The sequence below is a fragment of the Gobio gobio genome, assembly GCF_949357685.1.
Source record: "Gobio gobio genome assembly, chromosome: 14".
Classification (NCBI taxonomy): Eukaryota; Metazoa; Chordata; class Actinopteri; order Cypriniformes; family Gobionidae; genus Gobio; species Gobio gobio.
In genome coordinates this window covers 15760301-15775403 of record NC_137107.1, presented here as the reverse complement: position 1 = coordinate 15775403, position 15103 = coordinate 15760301, and the positions used below count along the sequence as shown (strand labels likewise).

The following is a 15103-nucleotide window of genomic DNA, read 5'->3' as shown; positions in this document are numbered from 1 at the left end:
TGGGGGGAAGAGGTAGGTTAAAGGAAAGTCATGTACATTAAAGCCATTCTCAGATGATTCACTCAGCATGACGTCGTCTCGGAATGGGGACGCTAACTGTATGAGTGAGTTTAGATGATAATTTCCAGAAAGTGTACTTTTTCTTCTCGGGGAGTAATTGTCCCTCAATCAGACAGTCTTACAACTGCAAATAAAATCAATATCTCACCTGAGGATGATTAAACAACTCCAAAAACACATTACCATATTCAATTAATTACAAACCAGTTTGGCTTTATTTCTTTAATATGGTAAATGGTACAAAATTAGTTGAAGTCTGTTTGATGTTCCCTTTAATTGGGCACTTGGCCATTGACTTTGGTTGAATTAATTCTCTTTCAGCAATTGTTTAAAATCACTATTTTCAACAATATTTCATGCTTCTGCACTGCACTGACAAACATTTTACTATGTGCACTTTTTGGAATCAGTGACTGACAGCTGGATTTTTGACAATATGTGACTTCCCTGTAAAAAATTGTGCTGTAAAATAACGGTAATCTACTGGCAGCTGTGGTTGCCAGCAATGTACTGTTAATTTACAGCCCTCTACTGTTTATTTACAGCTTTTTTACAGTATGTTACCGTAATAATACCATGAAAGGTATTCTCATTTTAAAACTAGTATTCATACGGTGTTTGTACTATAAACATTTCATTTGAGTCCACTGAAAAAGAACATTTCTTAATATAAACTGCAAACACGTAATGTGTTGTAGTGAAAGTAGATTACTTTAACTTCAATTTTTACAGTTTATCGCTAGCAATAGCACACATGTATGTGATAAATGACTCAACAAACAGCTCATAAATGCATCAGCAAACACAGTCACTGACTTTAAATAAAGTATCAGGTAGCATTTAATCAGTGTTTTCTGCTCATCCTGGACTGAAGCACAGGCTCTACTCTCCAGCACAATGGTGACCCACAAAACTAATTAATTAAACTAAAAGATCTCTTCTATATCATCTTGTGCAACAACACATAGAAACAGTTCATTTTAATATTTACTCTACTTATCAGTTACTGACTTCGCAGCAACTTTTTTCTATTAACTTTCACTACTATTTCAGTGAAAATATCTTGATTCATCTGGTAAATCTGACTGTTAAATTTTACAGTATATTACTGTTTTTTATTTTTATTTTACAGTAATCTACTGGCAGCTCTGGTTGCCAGTAAATTGCTGTTTTTTTACAGTACTTTTCCATAAATGAATATTCAGTTGTTTACCGTTAATTTACGTTTCACTCTGGGGTTTTTTTCATCTAATTCCTTTAACCCTTTAAACCCCACAGCAAAATCTTCAGTTTTAAATGAACACTTATATGTGTTCACACTACAGAGTGTTAGAGTAATTGAAGCATTGTTGAAGTTAATGAGATGATTAAGAGATTAATTAAGTGATAATTGAGAATTAGTGATGAGCACCTGCTGTTAACAAGCAGAACCACTCAAGGAAAGAGAAGTACAAATGACTTCAGCCACAGCCTTAGATGAAATCAACTGAAAGTAAAAGAAGACATTAAAGCAGAGGAGGATTAAACAACTCCACAAACAGCATTACCAGTAGAGCTGCAACTAACGATTATTTTTTCTGTCGACTAATCTAACGATTATTTTTTTCGATTAATCGACTAATCTAACGATTGTTTTTCCAGATTAATCTTATTATTCTTTTTTACTGATTATTGTATTTCAAAGAGGGTAGTGAATTTGTATATTATTTTAACATGAAATCAATGAATGATGACAATATTAATTGTATTTCAGGAAGGGTAGTGTACATAGTATGCCATTTTATAATGAAATATATGAACACAAGAAGCTTTTTAAACATAATATATAATGATACTATTCATCATAAAATGTATACAGAGTAGGCCTAATTAGGAAAAGTTGTTTACTATAGTAGTTGAGCATGATTTACTTATTGATTTGTGTCAGTAGTAAACGAAAATGCACTTGTATTTATCTGCAAAAGGTTCACATACAGGAGCTTTCAGCAGTGTTAATGTATAACTAGTCGTCTATTTTGAAGATACATGTGCATAAACAACGACTAAAGCTGCCAGAAGTTTTTGCCCAAACTTCAAAGACACATTTAAATGATTAAAGCTAGAGGCATATCTTAACTGTAATGTTACTTTAATCATGTAAACTACCTATATACAGCAAGTTATTATGCATATGTGTTTGGGACAGAGCGGAACCAGGTCGCATATACAGGAGATATATGCAGCCCATAATAAATAAAAGCACGAGACGTACTGGGGTCGGAGAAGAACCCAGGAAAATGTGACCGTCTGTTGCAATACACACGTGGCGCGTTCAGCTGCGCGAGAGAAGACTGGCAGCAGGGTTGCCAGGTTTACACAACAAAACCCACCCATTCGTTACTCAAAACTAGCCCAAAACAAGCCCAATCGCGTTTCGGGGAGGTTCTCTGGTAAACATCGCGTTCGGGGGGTTAAATATGTGTGTTTTTTTGCTTCAACCCGCGGACATGAGACACAGCCCGCGGCAACAGTGTAAAAGTAGCCCAATTCCGCGGAAAAAAGCGGACTTGGCAACACTGACTGCAGTGTGAAAGCTCCCGCTCTCCACGCGCACAGCTTCTGCTCTGCCACCGCGCGCAGTGTGAAACCGGCGTTACAGAGCGAACAAAGCACAGTTTTATTCGGCTTCTGTTTAAAGTACTCCCACACTTTTGAATGTCGCGGTCTGGCTTTATATGATAAATGATCATTTTCACTATGCTCAGGAGCAGAAGCTGCCATTATTCTAGATCTTCTGTTCCATTCTAGAACGTAAATAATGTGCCGCCGACGCGTCGACGCATTTCACGCACGTATTTTCGTAGTCGACGTCATCGACGACGTCGACGCGTCGTTGCAGCCCTAATTACCAGCTTCACTTATTACTAACCAGATTGACTTTATTTCTGTCAGACATCTACAGAAGCTCTTATAGAAAATTAACAGATCAAATTAACTTTTGATGTTTCATTGAAAATGTTTGGTCACCATTATGGTGATTAGTGTTTGCCTCAGTTGGGCTCTTGACCCTTGACTTTGTAACAATAGCTTTTCTTTGTCTTCTATAACTGTGTGTTTCCTAGACACAATTGTTGTAACAAAACATCTGTGATCAGGTATTATTGGTTATGGTTATGACATACACATAATGGAATGCTTGGTTTGTACGTCTCATTCAGTGTCTATTCCATAAACAAAACATTTTTTTAAACATGTAATTTTACTCCTATTTTACATTACCAAAACTGTGACACTTTGTAAAATATCAAGCAGTGATTAGGAATCAGTTATGAAGGATTTTTAAACTCATGAAAAACAAAGGTGACAGTCAAAAAAAAAGATGAACAGATCAACTCTGAACATCACAAAACACTACCAAAAGTCAACACAAAAACAACACCAAAAATAAAGGTAAATATTAAGAATTAAAGAAAATAACCAGGCTATTCATTAGCATAATTTATTAATACAGCAATGCATGCTGGGAGTCATGGACATGCATGTACCCAGCATGCATTGCAGAATTAAGCTTTTGATTGTCACCATTGTTGAGATTCATACGCCGATTCTTGATATCTATTTGAGTCTGAATGATTATGGTATTAAAAATGTTTTGACCACAAGCTTTTTTCCTGTCCTTCAAATTATCTGGTTGTTGCAACACAGTTGGAACTCAAGCTGTAAAATTAATGGGTTACCAAAATAATAAAAATAAAACTTCATCTATATCATAATAGATTATTAGACTATGAAGGAGCTCAGTGAATCAGACCACTAATAAATAATTAACATAATTTGTTTACATTTTTTGTCGTCTTTGCATGCTATAACAATTGTATTTTAAACACACAGTTAGAGCAGCTACAGAAAAACTAATGTTATTATGTCAAGGTTCAAGAGCCCAACTAAAGCAAACACTGATCACCATAATGGTAACGTAAAATAAGTTCTGTAGACGTCTGACAGAAATAAAGTCAGTCTGGTTAGTAATTTGTGAAGCTGGTAATGCTGTTTATGGAGTTGTTTAATCCTCCTCTGCTGAGATCTTCAGAGATTTAATGTCCTCTTTTATCTTCAGTTGATGAAAGCAACTTTTTTCTGTTCATGTATCTCTTTCCTTCGGTGATAACAGCAGGTGTTCATCAGTGTTTGAATTCACTCACTTATTTTCGCTCACTATCACTAAACTAGTGTAGGGAATAGTGAATGAGGGTATAGGGTGTGATTTGGAGCACAGCCTCTGAGTGTCGACTTTGAGCGCTGTTAATTCACGGTATATTCCTGTTGGCTGTTTTATGAAAACATAAATTTAGGATGGTATATATTTGTTTTATGAGTTGTCAATACAGTATATAACAATACAATATATAGGGTATGATTTTACAACTGCAAATTTATGTTTCACTGCTTGGATTCCAGTTGTTTCTGTGAATTGCAGTGATCCATTTGCTTCTTCCATTTGCTCTTTTCTGTCGCTTTTATCAGTCTGTAAAAATATATCTCAAGATTTCTTGATGAATCTATTTGTACAGTCGATCACACAGCTCTTTCCCGTTTTAGATGTGTTTTGTGTGTTTTTTGCGGCTTTCAGACTGAAAACCAATGATGCCACTCAGTCTTTTGCCACTCCGGCCGACGGTGATGTCACGTGCATACCCTCTATATGCAGAGGTTAACAGGATAATGATACACAGCCGGAAGTTATCAAGCAGAAGGAGTTTAGGCAATGTGTTATGGGAAATGTAGTTCATGATATGATTAAGGAGACAGGAGACGATTGCGCCCTCTGGTGGCAATCGGTACTCCAGCTGACAGGTGTGACACTTTAAGTGCAGCGCAGGCTTCAGAAGAAATTATTTGTTCAAAAGCAAAGTCTTCTGTCCATACTGTCTGGTGCGTTCTGCACCCAGAAATTCCAAGTTTACATTAGTATAATTATTTATTTGGAATGTAGACCCAGATGCAATAAAATTACTTTTAAAGCTGTTAAGCATTTGCCCTGCATTTGTCTGCAATTTTAATAGAATCTTTATTTTCCTATGCAAAAGTCTTTAATATCTTAATGTATCACATCTAAAACAATTTATTTGAAATATAAATTATTTTTTAATAACTATTGTTGCCTTTACACAAATTCCTCATACATGCTAAACACAAAGGTTCCCCTTGTCAAACAATCAAACTTCAACACTTATTTTAGCAAAGTGTATTATTTGTAAGTGATGGATCTGAACATGAACATTTGCTCATTAGACAACTTCGGGCAATACTTTTTCTTATGAAGAGCACTGGTGCGTTTTTTCTCCAGTATGAACTCTCTCGTGAGCTTTCAAGGAATCTGACCGAGCAAAACTCTTTTCACAGTGTGAGCACTTGTATGATTTCTCTCCAGTATGAATTCTCTGGTGTGATTTTAAGTTGCTGGATGTAGTAAAGGTCTTCACACAGTCAGAGCACATATGAGGTCTTACACCAGTATGTACACGCTCATGCTCTCTTAAATTTTGCAGTCGTGTGAAACACTTTCCACAAAAAGAACAAAAGTGAGGCTTCACACCAGAATGAATTTTAAGGTGTGTTTTTAAGCTTGACGCCAAAACAAATGTTTTATTACACTGATCACAGCTGAAAGACTTCACTCCAGTGTGACGATGCAGATGAGCGGTGAGAATGCTTTTGGATGTGAAACTCTTTTCACACTGAGAGCATGTATAAGGCTTCTCACCAGTGTGAATTCTCATGTGCACATTTAGGTGTCCTTTATGAATGAAACTCTTTCCACACTGAATGCATGTGAACATATTTTCTCCAGTGTGAATTCTCCTGTGCACCTTTACGTCTTCTTTGCGACTGAAACTCTTTCCACACTCAGAGCAGGTGAACGGTTTTTCTCCAGTGTGAATTCTCATGTGCTGATTTAGGTGTACTTTATGTCTGAAACTCTTTCCACACTGAGTGCATGTATATGGCCTCTCTTCAGTGTGAGATCTCATGTGTCTGTTAAGGATTGATTTATTTCTGTAACTCTTTCCACACTCAGTGCAGCTGAAACATTTTTTGACTCCAGATTGTCCAGCCTGTTTTTGTGTGAAATTCTCATCAGTCTTTGAAAGGACTGCATTTCCATCTTCATTTTTCAAACTATCAGGTTTTTGAAACAGATGTTGTTTGTCTTCATTTTTATATGTCAGTTTTCCATCTTCATTTGTGAAATTATGCCATTTGTCTTCATTCGCTTCAACTGGATCTAACAATCAAAATATGAAATACACAAAATTCAATTAAAGAAGGCAAATGAGAAACAAAGAAAAACAATTCATTCTTACTTCATCACAAATCTAGTTTACTACTGAGTCTATTAGTATCTATTTTTAGATGTACTTTTATATCCTCCAGAGAACCAGAAATATAAGATAATTTTTTTATGAATTTAGTTTGTCATTACATTGTTTGGAGCATAAGAAACCAATGGAGAATTTTTTATTCTAGAATATTTTATTCATATTTTATGTTATGTCATCTGCAGAGGGCACCAGGACTCAGTTACTCTGTAGAGAGAGGAGAACCTTCCAGAAGAACAACCGTCTCTGGTAGAGTGGCCAGACGGAGCCCACTCAAAATGCACATGACCGCCCGCCTGGAGTTTGCCAAAGGCACCTGATGGACTCTCAGACCATGAGAAACTAAATTCTCTGGTCTGATTGAACTTTGGACTGAATGGCAAGCGTCATGTTTGGAGGAAATCATCAATGGCCAATACCATCCCTACAGTAAAGCATGGTGGTGGCAGCATCATGCTGTGGGGATGTTAAAATTCCTTAAATTCTTTTTTTACAACACCGGCAAAGATCGTTTACACTCATCTTACTTATTCCAGCGTGCGGGCAGACAGGGTTGCCAGGTTTTTACAACCCGCCCAATTGATACTCAAAACTAGCCAAAAACAAGCCCAATAGCTTTCCGGAGGGGTTCTCCGGGAAAAAAGATTTCAAACAAACTTCTTTCATGTTGTCATTATGGAGTAGGTATAATGGACGTATGGAGGGAACTGAATCCTACAACCAAGGACTACACTTTTTACACATCACCACACAAAATATACTCAAGAATTGATTATATCCTAATGTACAATAAAGATAGACATATGGTGGGGAATTGTGAGACATCTAAGAAAAGAACAACATTCTGGAGACTAAATACCAGTATATTAAAAGGAGACATTAAAGAAGAAATAAATTTGGAAATCCAAAGATATTTAGAGGAGAACGATAATGGGGAAGTGTCCCCACCAGTACTATGGGACGCATGTAAGGCGGTGTTAAGAGGGAAAATAATTGCTATGTCTGCTTATTTAAAAAAAAATTAGACAAAAAAATCTTGTTGCATTACAGTTGGACCTACAGAAAGTAGAACAGGAACATAAAGAAAGGCCGAATGATAAAATTTATCAGGAAATTAGGAAGAAAAAAGCGGAGATAAATGACATCTATTTAGCAGATATACAAAAAAAGTTACTGTTCACAAAACAACGTTATTATGAAGCAGGTAGTAAATCAGCAAAATTATTGGCATTTAAGTTAAGAAAGCAGGAGGCCAGAAGTAATATATATAAGATTAGGGACTTTCACAATAAAAAAATAAGGCATAAGACAGAAGACATACAAAAATGTTTTGAATTATATTATAAACAACTTTATGACCAAACATCCATCGATAATAAAGCAGACATAGAAGCCTTTTTAGATACACTTTCTTTACCAAAGGTAACAGACGAACAAAATTCAGGCCTGATATCAGAGATTACAGATCAGGAAATAAATTCAGCTATTTCTAAACTCAAAGTGAATAAATCTCCGGGTGCAGATGGATACCCCTCAGAGTGGTACAAGTTGTTCAGGGAATCATTAATCCCAATGTTAGGAAGAACGTTTAACTGGGTGTTAAAGAAGGGGGAAATACCATATTCATGGCGGGAAGCTATAATTTCAGTAATCTCTAAAAAGGGCAAGGATGAATTGGACTGTTCCAGTTATAGACTGTTGTGAACTTCTGTTGTTTCTTGAAGTAGAGACCAGGGGCCTATACCATGAAGCCGGTTTAGCTGGCTAGCCAGATATGTTTAAGCTTAGTTTGTGCTAATCCTGGGTTTTGGGTACCATTAAAATGGTTTGGCTTTTAGCAGTGTTCATCTCCATAGTAACTTACGCTCCACGGCTAACCTGCTCCAGGGCAGGTTATGTTCTGGATAAGAGATCAAACTGAAATTGGACCAATCAGCTGTGAGCAAAGTGACACACCTCTGATGCAATAAAGTCACTCCCCCTGTTTCTACTCCAAATTACAGGTCACTACATAGCAAATGGCTATTAAAGACTAAAGCGTCTGGCTTTTAATAATGCTTATCATTTTAGTTAATCAATCATTAATAGGCACTTAGTTGAAATTAATATAAATAGCCTATACAAAGTTCAGACAAATAAGCTTTAAAATCAATAAATAAAGCTATACAAATTACCACATGCAAGCTTAAATGTTCAATTGTCTATATATCAACTAAACTAACTTCATAACTTTTACTTGCATTGACGTAGTGAATATTTTATTTAAGTTGTACTCTTTTATAGTATTTTTCAATCATGCAATATTCTGCAGAAGAGAGAAATGAATCTCGCTGCTTCTCTCGTGAGAAGTGAATCTCAGTTTTACTGATCCACACCGTGTGATTGGCTGTTCACTACTGATGTCACAGCTAAACTCCTAAACTCAGGATCAAAGCCTGACTTGACAGAGAAAGCTGATGATCAGCATCATGGGACCAACAAAGCCTGAATAGATTGGTTTGGTTTTGTCAACTCTAAACTAATCCTGTAACCCTGAGTTTGTTAAACTACCATCATGGTACAGGCCCCAGGAGAACTTGGATAGGTTTTTCAGCAGGATTCTTTATTGAGAAAAACGTGCTGTCTTTCCGCTGAGGTTCCAAGTCTGACTAAAGCCAGTTGAACATTGTATTTTATATACATTTCAAGGGGAGGGATTATACAGCAGGGGAGGAGACACTCTAAGCAATACAATGCCTGATTTAATCAGCATAACAGTGTCAATCAAATGCATAGATGCTAATCCAATCACTCAGCATAACAGTGTCACTCAAATGCATAGATTCCATCAGCCTACCACTCAGGGGCTCCAAAAGTCATTAAAGACAAATGGTGCTCATTTTAGAAACAGGAACTGGCCTGGAAGAATCTGATATCATCATTTTTACCTTAAATGCTAAATACAATGTACTTTCTTAAATTTGTAATCCCACAAGACCTATTAGTGTCCTTAATCAGGACTATAGACTTTTCACTGCAATATTGGCTAGGCGTATTGAAAAAATCTTACCGAGTATTATTCAGCTGGACATATTAAAGAAAACCATACTGAAGCAGTGATTATGGGAATGGACGCGGAGAAAGCGTTTGATTCTGTTAGGTGGGATTTCCTTTACAGTGTGTTAGAAAAATTTAATTTCCAGGATATAATAATTACGACAATACAAGCCTTATATACCGACCCAACGGCTAGGATTAAGATTAATGGTAGTTTATCCAATTCTATTTCATTAAGCCGCGGATCTAGGCAGGGGTGTTCGGCTAGTTTTTTTGGAACCACTTAGCCAATCCATAAAACAAAAAGCACAAATACAAGACATAGAGATAAAGGGTACATGTCAGAAGTTGGCACTTTTCGCAGATGATGTTCTAATATTCTTATCTAGTCCTGATACATCCGTGCCAGCACTCATGTCAGAATTTGCAAAATTTGGTCAAATGTCCGGATACAAAATAAATGTACAGAAAACACAAGTCCTCACTTTCAATTATAGCCCCTCTGAAGATGTTAAAGAAAATTATACACTTAAGTGGGATTCAAAATCAATGAAATATCTAGGAGTTAATTTGACAAAAGATATTGGCCAACTGAAATCAGCAAATTACGACCCACTAATATCCAAATTAAAAGAAGATATTGCAAGGTGGAATTTGATCCCCTTTATGACTCTTACAACTAGAGTAGAGGTGATTAAAACCAATATTCTCCCCAGGGTGTTATATTTGTTTCAGAATCTACCAGTGGAGATACTGAACAAAGAAGTTACAGAATGGGATAAAATTATTTCAAGATATATCTGGCAAGGAAAACAACCTAGAATAAGGTATAAAACATTACAACTGTCTAAGGCGAAGGGGGGACTAGCTCTCCAGTGCTTAAAAAGTTATTATCAAGCAGCGCAAATAAAACCTTTGTTGAACTTATGTAATCCCTCCTACTCTGCTAGGTAGAAAGAAATTGAATTGCAAACGACAACGGAACTCCCAATACAGGCATTTATCGGGGATAATAAACTCAGGCATCAATCGGAAAATATACCCAATCCATGGATTGACATTTCACTCAAGTGTGGTTTGAAATTGTTACAAAGAACAAATTGACACACAACAATAAGCTGTTAAGGTGGATAGGATATGATACAGAATTTTCCCCTAATAGAAGAGATAATAGATTTAAAAATTGGGAACAAGGCCCTCATATGTTTTGGGAACTATTAGAAAATAGTGTAAAAGTTTTGAAGAAATCAAAGAACAATTTGGTCTGGTAAATCAAGATTTTTTTTTAGATTTTTGCAAATGAGGCATTATTTAGAGCATGATATAAAAAAGGAAATTATGATGTTGAGGTAAACATTATTAAACTCTTTATTTCCGCATATCAATCTAAACTAAACAAGAAACTAATTTCGAAGATATATTCAGGGATAGAAGCTTTAAAAGGAGATGATACACACTACATAAAACAAAAATGGGAAAATGAAGCAAATATAAAATTGATGGATGAAGAATGGGAAGATCTCACTCAACAAATATGGAGAGTAACATTATCCTTAACTTGGAGGGAACATGGGTGGAAAAATTTAGTGAGATATTTTAAAACTCCAGCTCAGACAAAATATCGGGATACAAGCTGTTGGTGGGAATGTGGGGAACAGAATGCAAATCATGTTCATATTTTCTGGAGTTGTCCTTCGATAGATAAATATTGGATGGAACTCAAACAATATATGGACAAGATATTACTGGTTAATCTCCCTTTCAATGTTGACACACTTTATTTGGGAAGACTTAATATGCAAGGCAGAAAAAATCTGAATTGTAAAATGTTTAAAATGATGCTACTAGCAGGAAAAAAGGGAATTACTAGGAAGTGGCTAAAGGTGGATGCACCAAGAAAGGAAAATTGGGTTGATGTGATGCATGATATATACATTATGGAGAAACTGACGTACACTGTTAGATTTGAAACGAATAAGTTTGAGAGGTTGTGGAATGGATTCTTGGAATTTATTAGGCCAATAAGATCAGACTTTGTGTAAAATAGAATACCTGGGACATTCCCCTTGTTTGTTCTTGCTACCAGTTTATTTTAATTTAATCTTTTCTTTTTGATTGTGGTTGGAAGGGGGGGGGGGGGGGGGTCATTTAGTTCTGGGGGAAAAAAGATGTTGTAGGACAAGATCAAAATATGTATTATATGACCAAATGTGTATCTATGTCATGCAACTTCAATAAAAAATAAAAAATAAATAAAAAAAGAATATGTTTCCCCTACCGATCGAACTGCGATGTTAATAGAGTCACGTGAACGCCCTCCGTACACAACCAACGGCCACGATATTCTTTAAGTAACACATTGAATTTCAGTTTGTTTTTCACCAAACCCTATCATATTTTTATTCATCTTTATTTCTTAAGCTGGGCATACACGGTGCAATTTTTGTTCGATTTCGAACTCTTATTTGGGTCGGGACAATTTTCAAAATTGTGAGGTGTTTGTCTATCTATGAGATGATTTTAGTATCAAAATTATTCATTGCGCGTGCAACAAGTAAGATGTGCATTTGTGGATCCGGTGCCGCGCATGCATTCATTGCCTCGTTTGTGAGTTGATCTTATTTGATTCTTGTAATTGCTGTCAACCAGTGCCATTAGAACTATGGAAAATGTATGCTTGTAGTTGTAGAATGTTGATCATGTTCCTGGTGGGGGACGATTGTTGATGTGCTTCCCATCCAGAGCACCCAGGCAGTTTGGGAAGTTCCACTGAGCCTGGAATCCAATGACCACTTGCTGCCACTGTTCCACTGTGTCTGGGCACTGAAAAATCACTGACGGAAAGAGAAACACAAGAACTACAACTGACTTCAGACATAGCCTTAGATGAAATCAACTGAAGATAAAAGAAGACATTAAATCTCTGAAGATATCAGTAGATGAGGATTAAACAACTTCACAAACAGCATTATGAGCTTCACGCATTACTAACCAGACTGACTTTATTTCTGTAAAAATACTATATATTTCTGAAAAAATATTTCTGAAAATAATAGTTTCATAGTATGGAAGTCACCATACTGGAGATGAGTGTCTGCTTTAGTTGGGCTCTTGACCCTTAATTTGTTTAGCTTTAGTTTTTCTCTGGCTCCTTTAACTGTGTGTTTATAAAGCACTTTTGTTATTTCAAGGGAATCCAAGAGAAGATATTATCAGGTGATGTTGGCTATTTGTTTTGGCCTGAATCACTGCTCTAATTTAGAGGCTAATTTGCTGGTTATAGAGGTAATGTGTTATTAATTGTGTTGTATTCATAGTATTAGCCATGGGATTATTCAGCACAAGTTGTGTTAATTGAATAATATCCAGATAAAAAATTTAAAAAAAGTGCACAAAAGGTTTTAATCTACGGCATTACTTAGACACACACAGACATCATGAATCAGCGTTTGAATCTCTACAATGGTGACAATCAAAAAAAATTAAGATAAACAGATCAACTTTGAACATAAAACAAGCAACTAAAATGTCACGACAAAAACAGCAAAAGTTAAAGCAATGTAATTGCTAAAGTAAGTATCAAAGAAAATTTGTAAATTCAGATGCATAATTTATTCATGCCGCAATGCATGCTGGGACACATGGGGGGGGGGGGTTAATTGGTGGTACCCAACATGCACTGCAGCTTGAAGATTTTAATTGATTGTCACCATTGTTGAGATTCATACATTGATTCTTGATGTCTGTGTATATCCAAGCAATGCCATAGATTTAAATCCTCCATATTATTCGAATACCACAACGGTGCTGTAACTCGTGCTGTAGAATCACATGGCAACTATTATGAATAAAACAAAACTATTAACACAGTACCACAATAACCAGAGTATTAGACTCCGAATGAGATCAGTGATTTAGCCACACGATGTCATTAACAATATATATATAGCCAACATCACCAGATATTCTCTTGGATTCCCTTGCCATAACAAATGTGCTTTATAAACACACAGTTAAAGGAGCTAGAGAAAAAAGTTAAAGAGTTAGGAGCCCAACTAAAGCAGACACTGATCTCCAGCATGGTGACTTCAAACAAAACTATAAACAGAAAATTACAGAAATAAAGTCAGTCTGGTTAATAATGTGTGAAGCTGGTGATGCTGTTTGTGGAGTTGTTTAATCCTCTTCTGCCAAGATCTTCAGATTTAATGTCTTCTTTTATCTTCAGTTGATTTCATCTAAGGCTGTGGCTGAAGTCAGTTGTAGTTCTTGTGTTTCTCTTTCCGTCAGTGATTCTGCTCATTATCATCAGGTGTTCATAATTAATTCTCAATCATCACTCAATTATCTCATTAACTTGAACACTGCTTCAATGGTACTTTATCTCAGTAGTGTGCACTAGGCTGTGTTAATTTATCATGGGCATTTTTCTGTGTACCATTACATAAAACTTACCTATTTCATTTACGTTTGACTGACAAATATGAATCACATTAAGTTTATTTGTTTGTTTATGTTAAAACTATGTAGTCCAAATGGATGGAAAATTGTAATGTAATTCAAATACATAAAACTTATATTTAGACCAAAATATTTTTTTGAGTGTGTCAGACATTTCTGAAATGTTCACTAATCCGTCTGTGGTGAGCGAGATTCTGAGCCTATTTATATCATTATAGCTCTTCCGGTTTCCCGCTTTGAATAACGAAAACAGACTACTGCCACCAGCTGGTACGGAAAGGTATTTCCTCTTACACAGGCGCAGAACGGACGTGGTACTTGGCCGTCGGATGTCGAGCGTGTCGACGTGAGCCGCTCACTTTCGTAGCCACTAGTTGATCGGTGGTGGCTTGGTGTGTTCCTAGCTTTAGGGGTGTTGATGGACTCGATCTACTCCATCTGTGTGAATCATTGTTCTGAATCCGATCTGGATGTAGTCTTTGACAAAAACGTGATTTTCTCAGCTTTTTGTTCAAAATGTTGCTTTTTTAAATTAAACTTACCCATATTTAAGTGTTGATAAAAAAGGAATTAATGAAGCTAGAATACGTTTTTTTTTTGTGTTGCTGTTCAAAACCAGAGGGTCTGCTCCTTTTTTTAATATATTACATGCTCAGATATTCATATAACAAAATATTCTATAGGCCATTATATTTTTGTGAAAATGATCAAAAACGCTGGCTGGCAACTTAAAAAAAAAACGCTGACAGGGAAAGAGTTAAAATCGCCTTGAATGTTTAAATTGACAAGACATTAAAAGACGTGCAAATGATAAACTTTAGTGACAATGCAACACTGGTTTGCACCCGATTGTGCAAGTGGTGACAAGCGTCAACTGTCCCAAAGCGCAAGAGTCTGGTATAGCCGTCTACGTCCTGCAGAAAGTTTTTAAATGATTGATTTGATTTTTTAACCTGTGTGGATTAATTTACTCATACAACCTACATGTTAAAGTGAATAAATGTTTGCGCAAATTTCCCGCATTAAAGCGCGAGACCTGCGGGAATTATTAAAATTATGTGCAATATTTCCAATATCCAGCGCTGAAATTCAGAAGTGGAACCGGCGTGCACTCCCAAAAAAAAAAAAAAAAGTACAAAATTGTACCTTTTAAGGTACAAGGGTCCGTCACTGGGGTGGTACCCTTA

General features: G+C 36.2%; 1 protein-coding gene across 3 annotated transcripts in view; it reads right to left on the bottom strand.

Annotated features, from left to right (window-relative positions):
* Positions 1-4389: 4389 nt before the first annotated feature.
* LOC307137931 (uncharacterized protein) overlaps positions 4390-15103 on the bottom strand; it is a 42894-nt gene continuing 32180 nt past the window's right edge. Inside the window, exon 2 of one of the 3 annotated variants that reach the window (XM_079835965.1) lies at positions 4390-6325. In XM_079835965.1, coding sequence (XP_079692091.1) covers positions 5355-6325 — 971 coding nt within the window. In that variant the 3' untranslated portion in view covers positions 4390-5354. The remainder of the gene's footprint in view (positions 6326-15103) is intronic. The other 2 variants (XR_013817974.1, XM_079835966.1) reach the window with 2 other exon arrangements.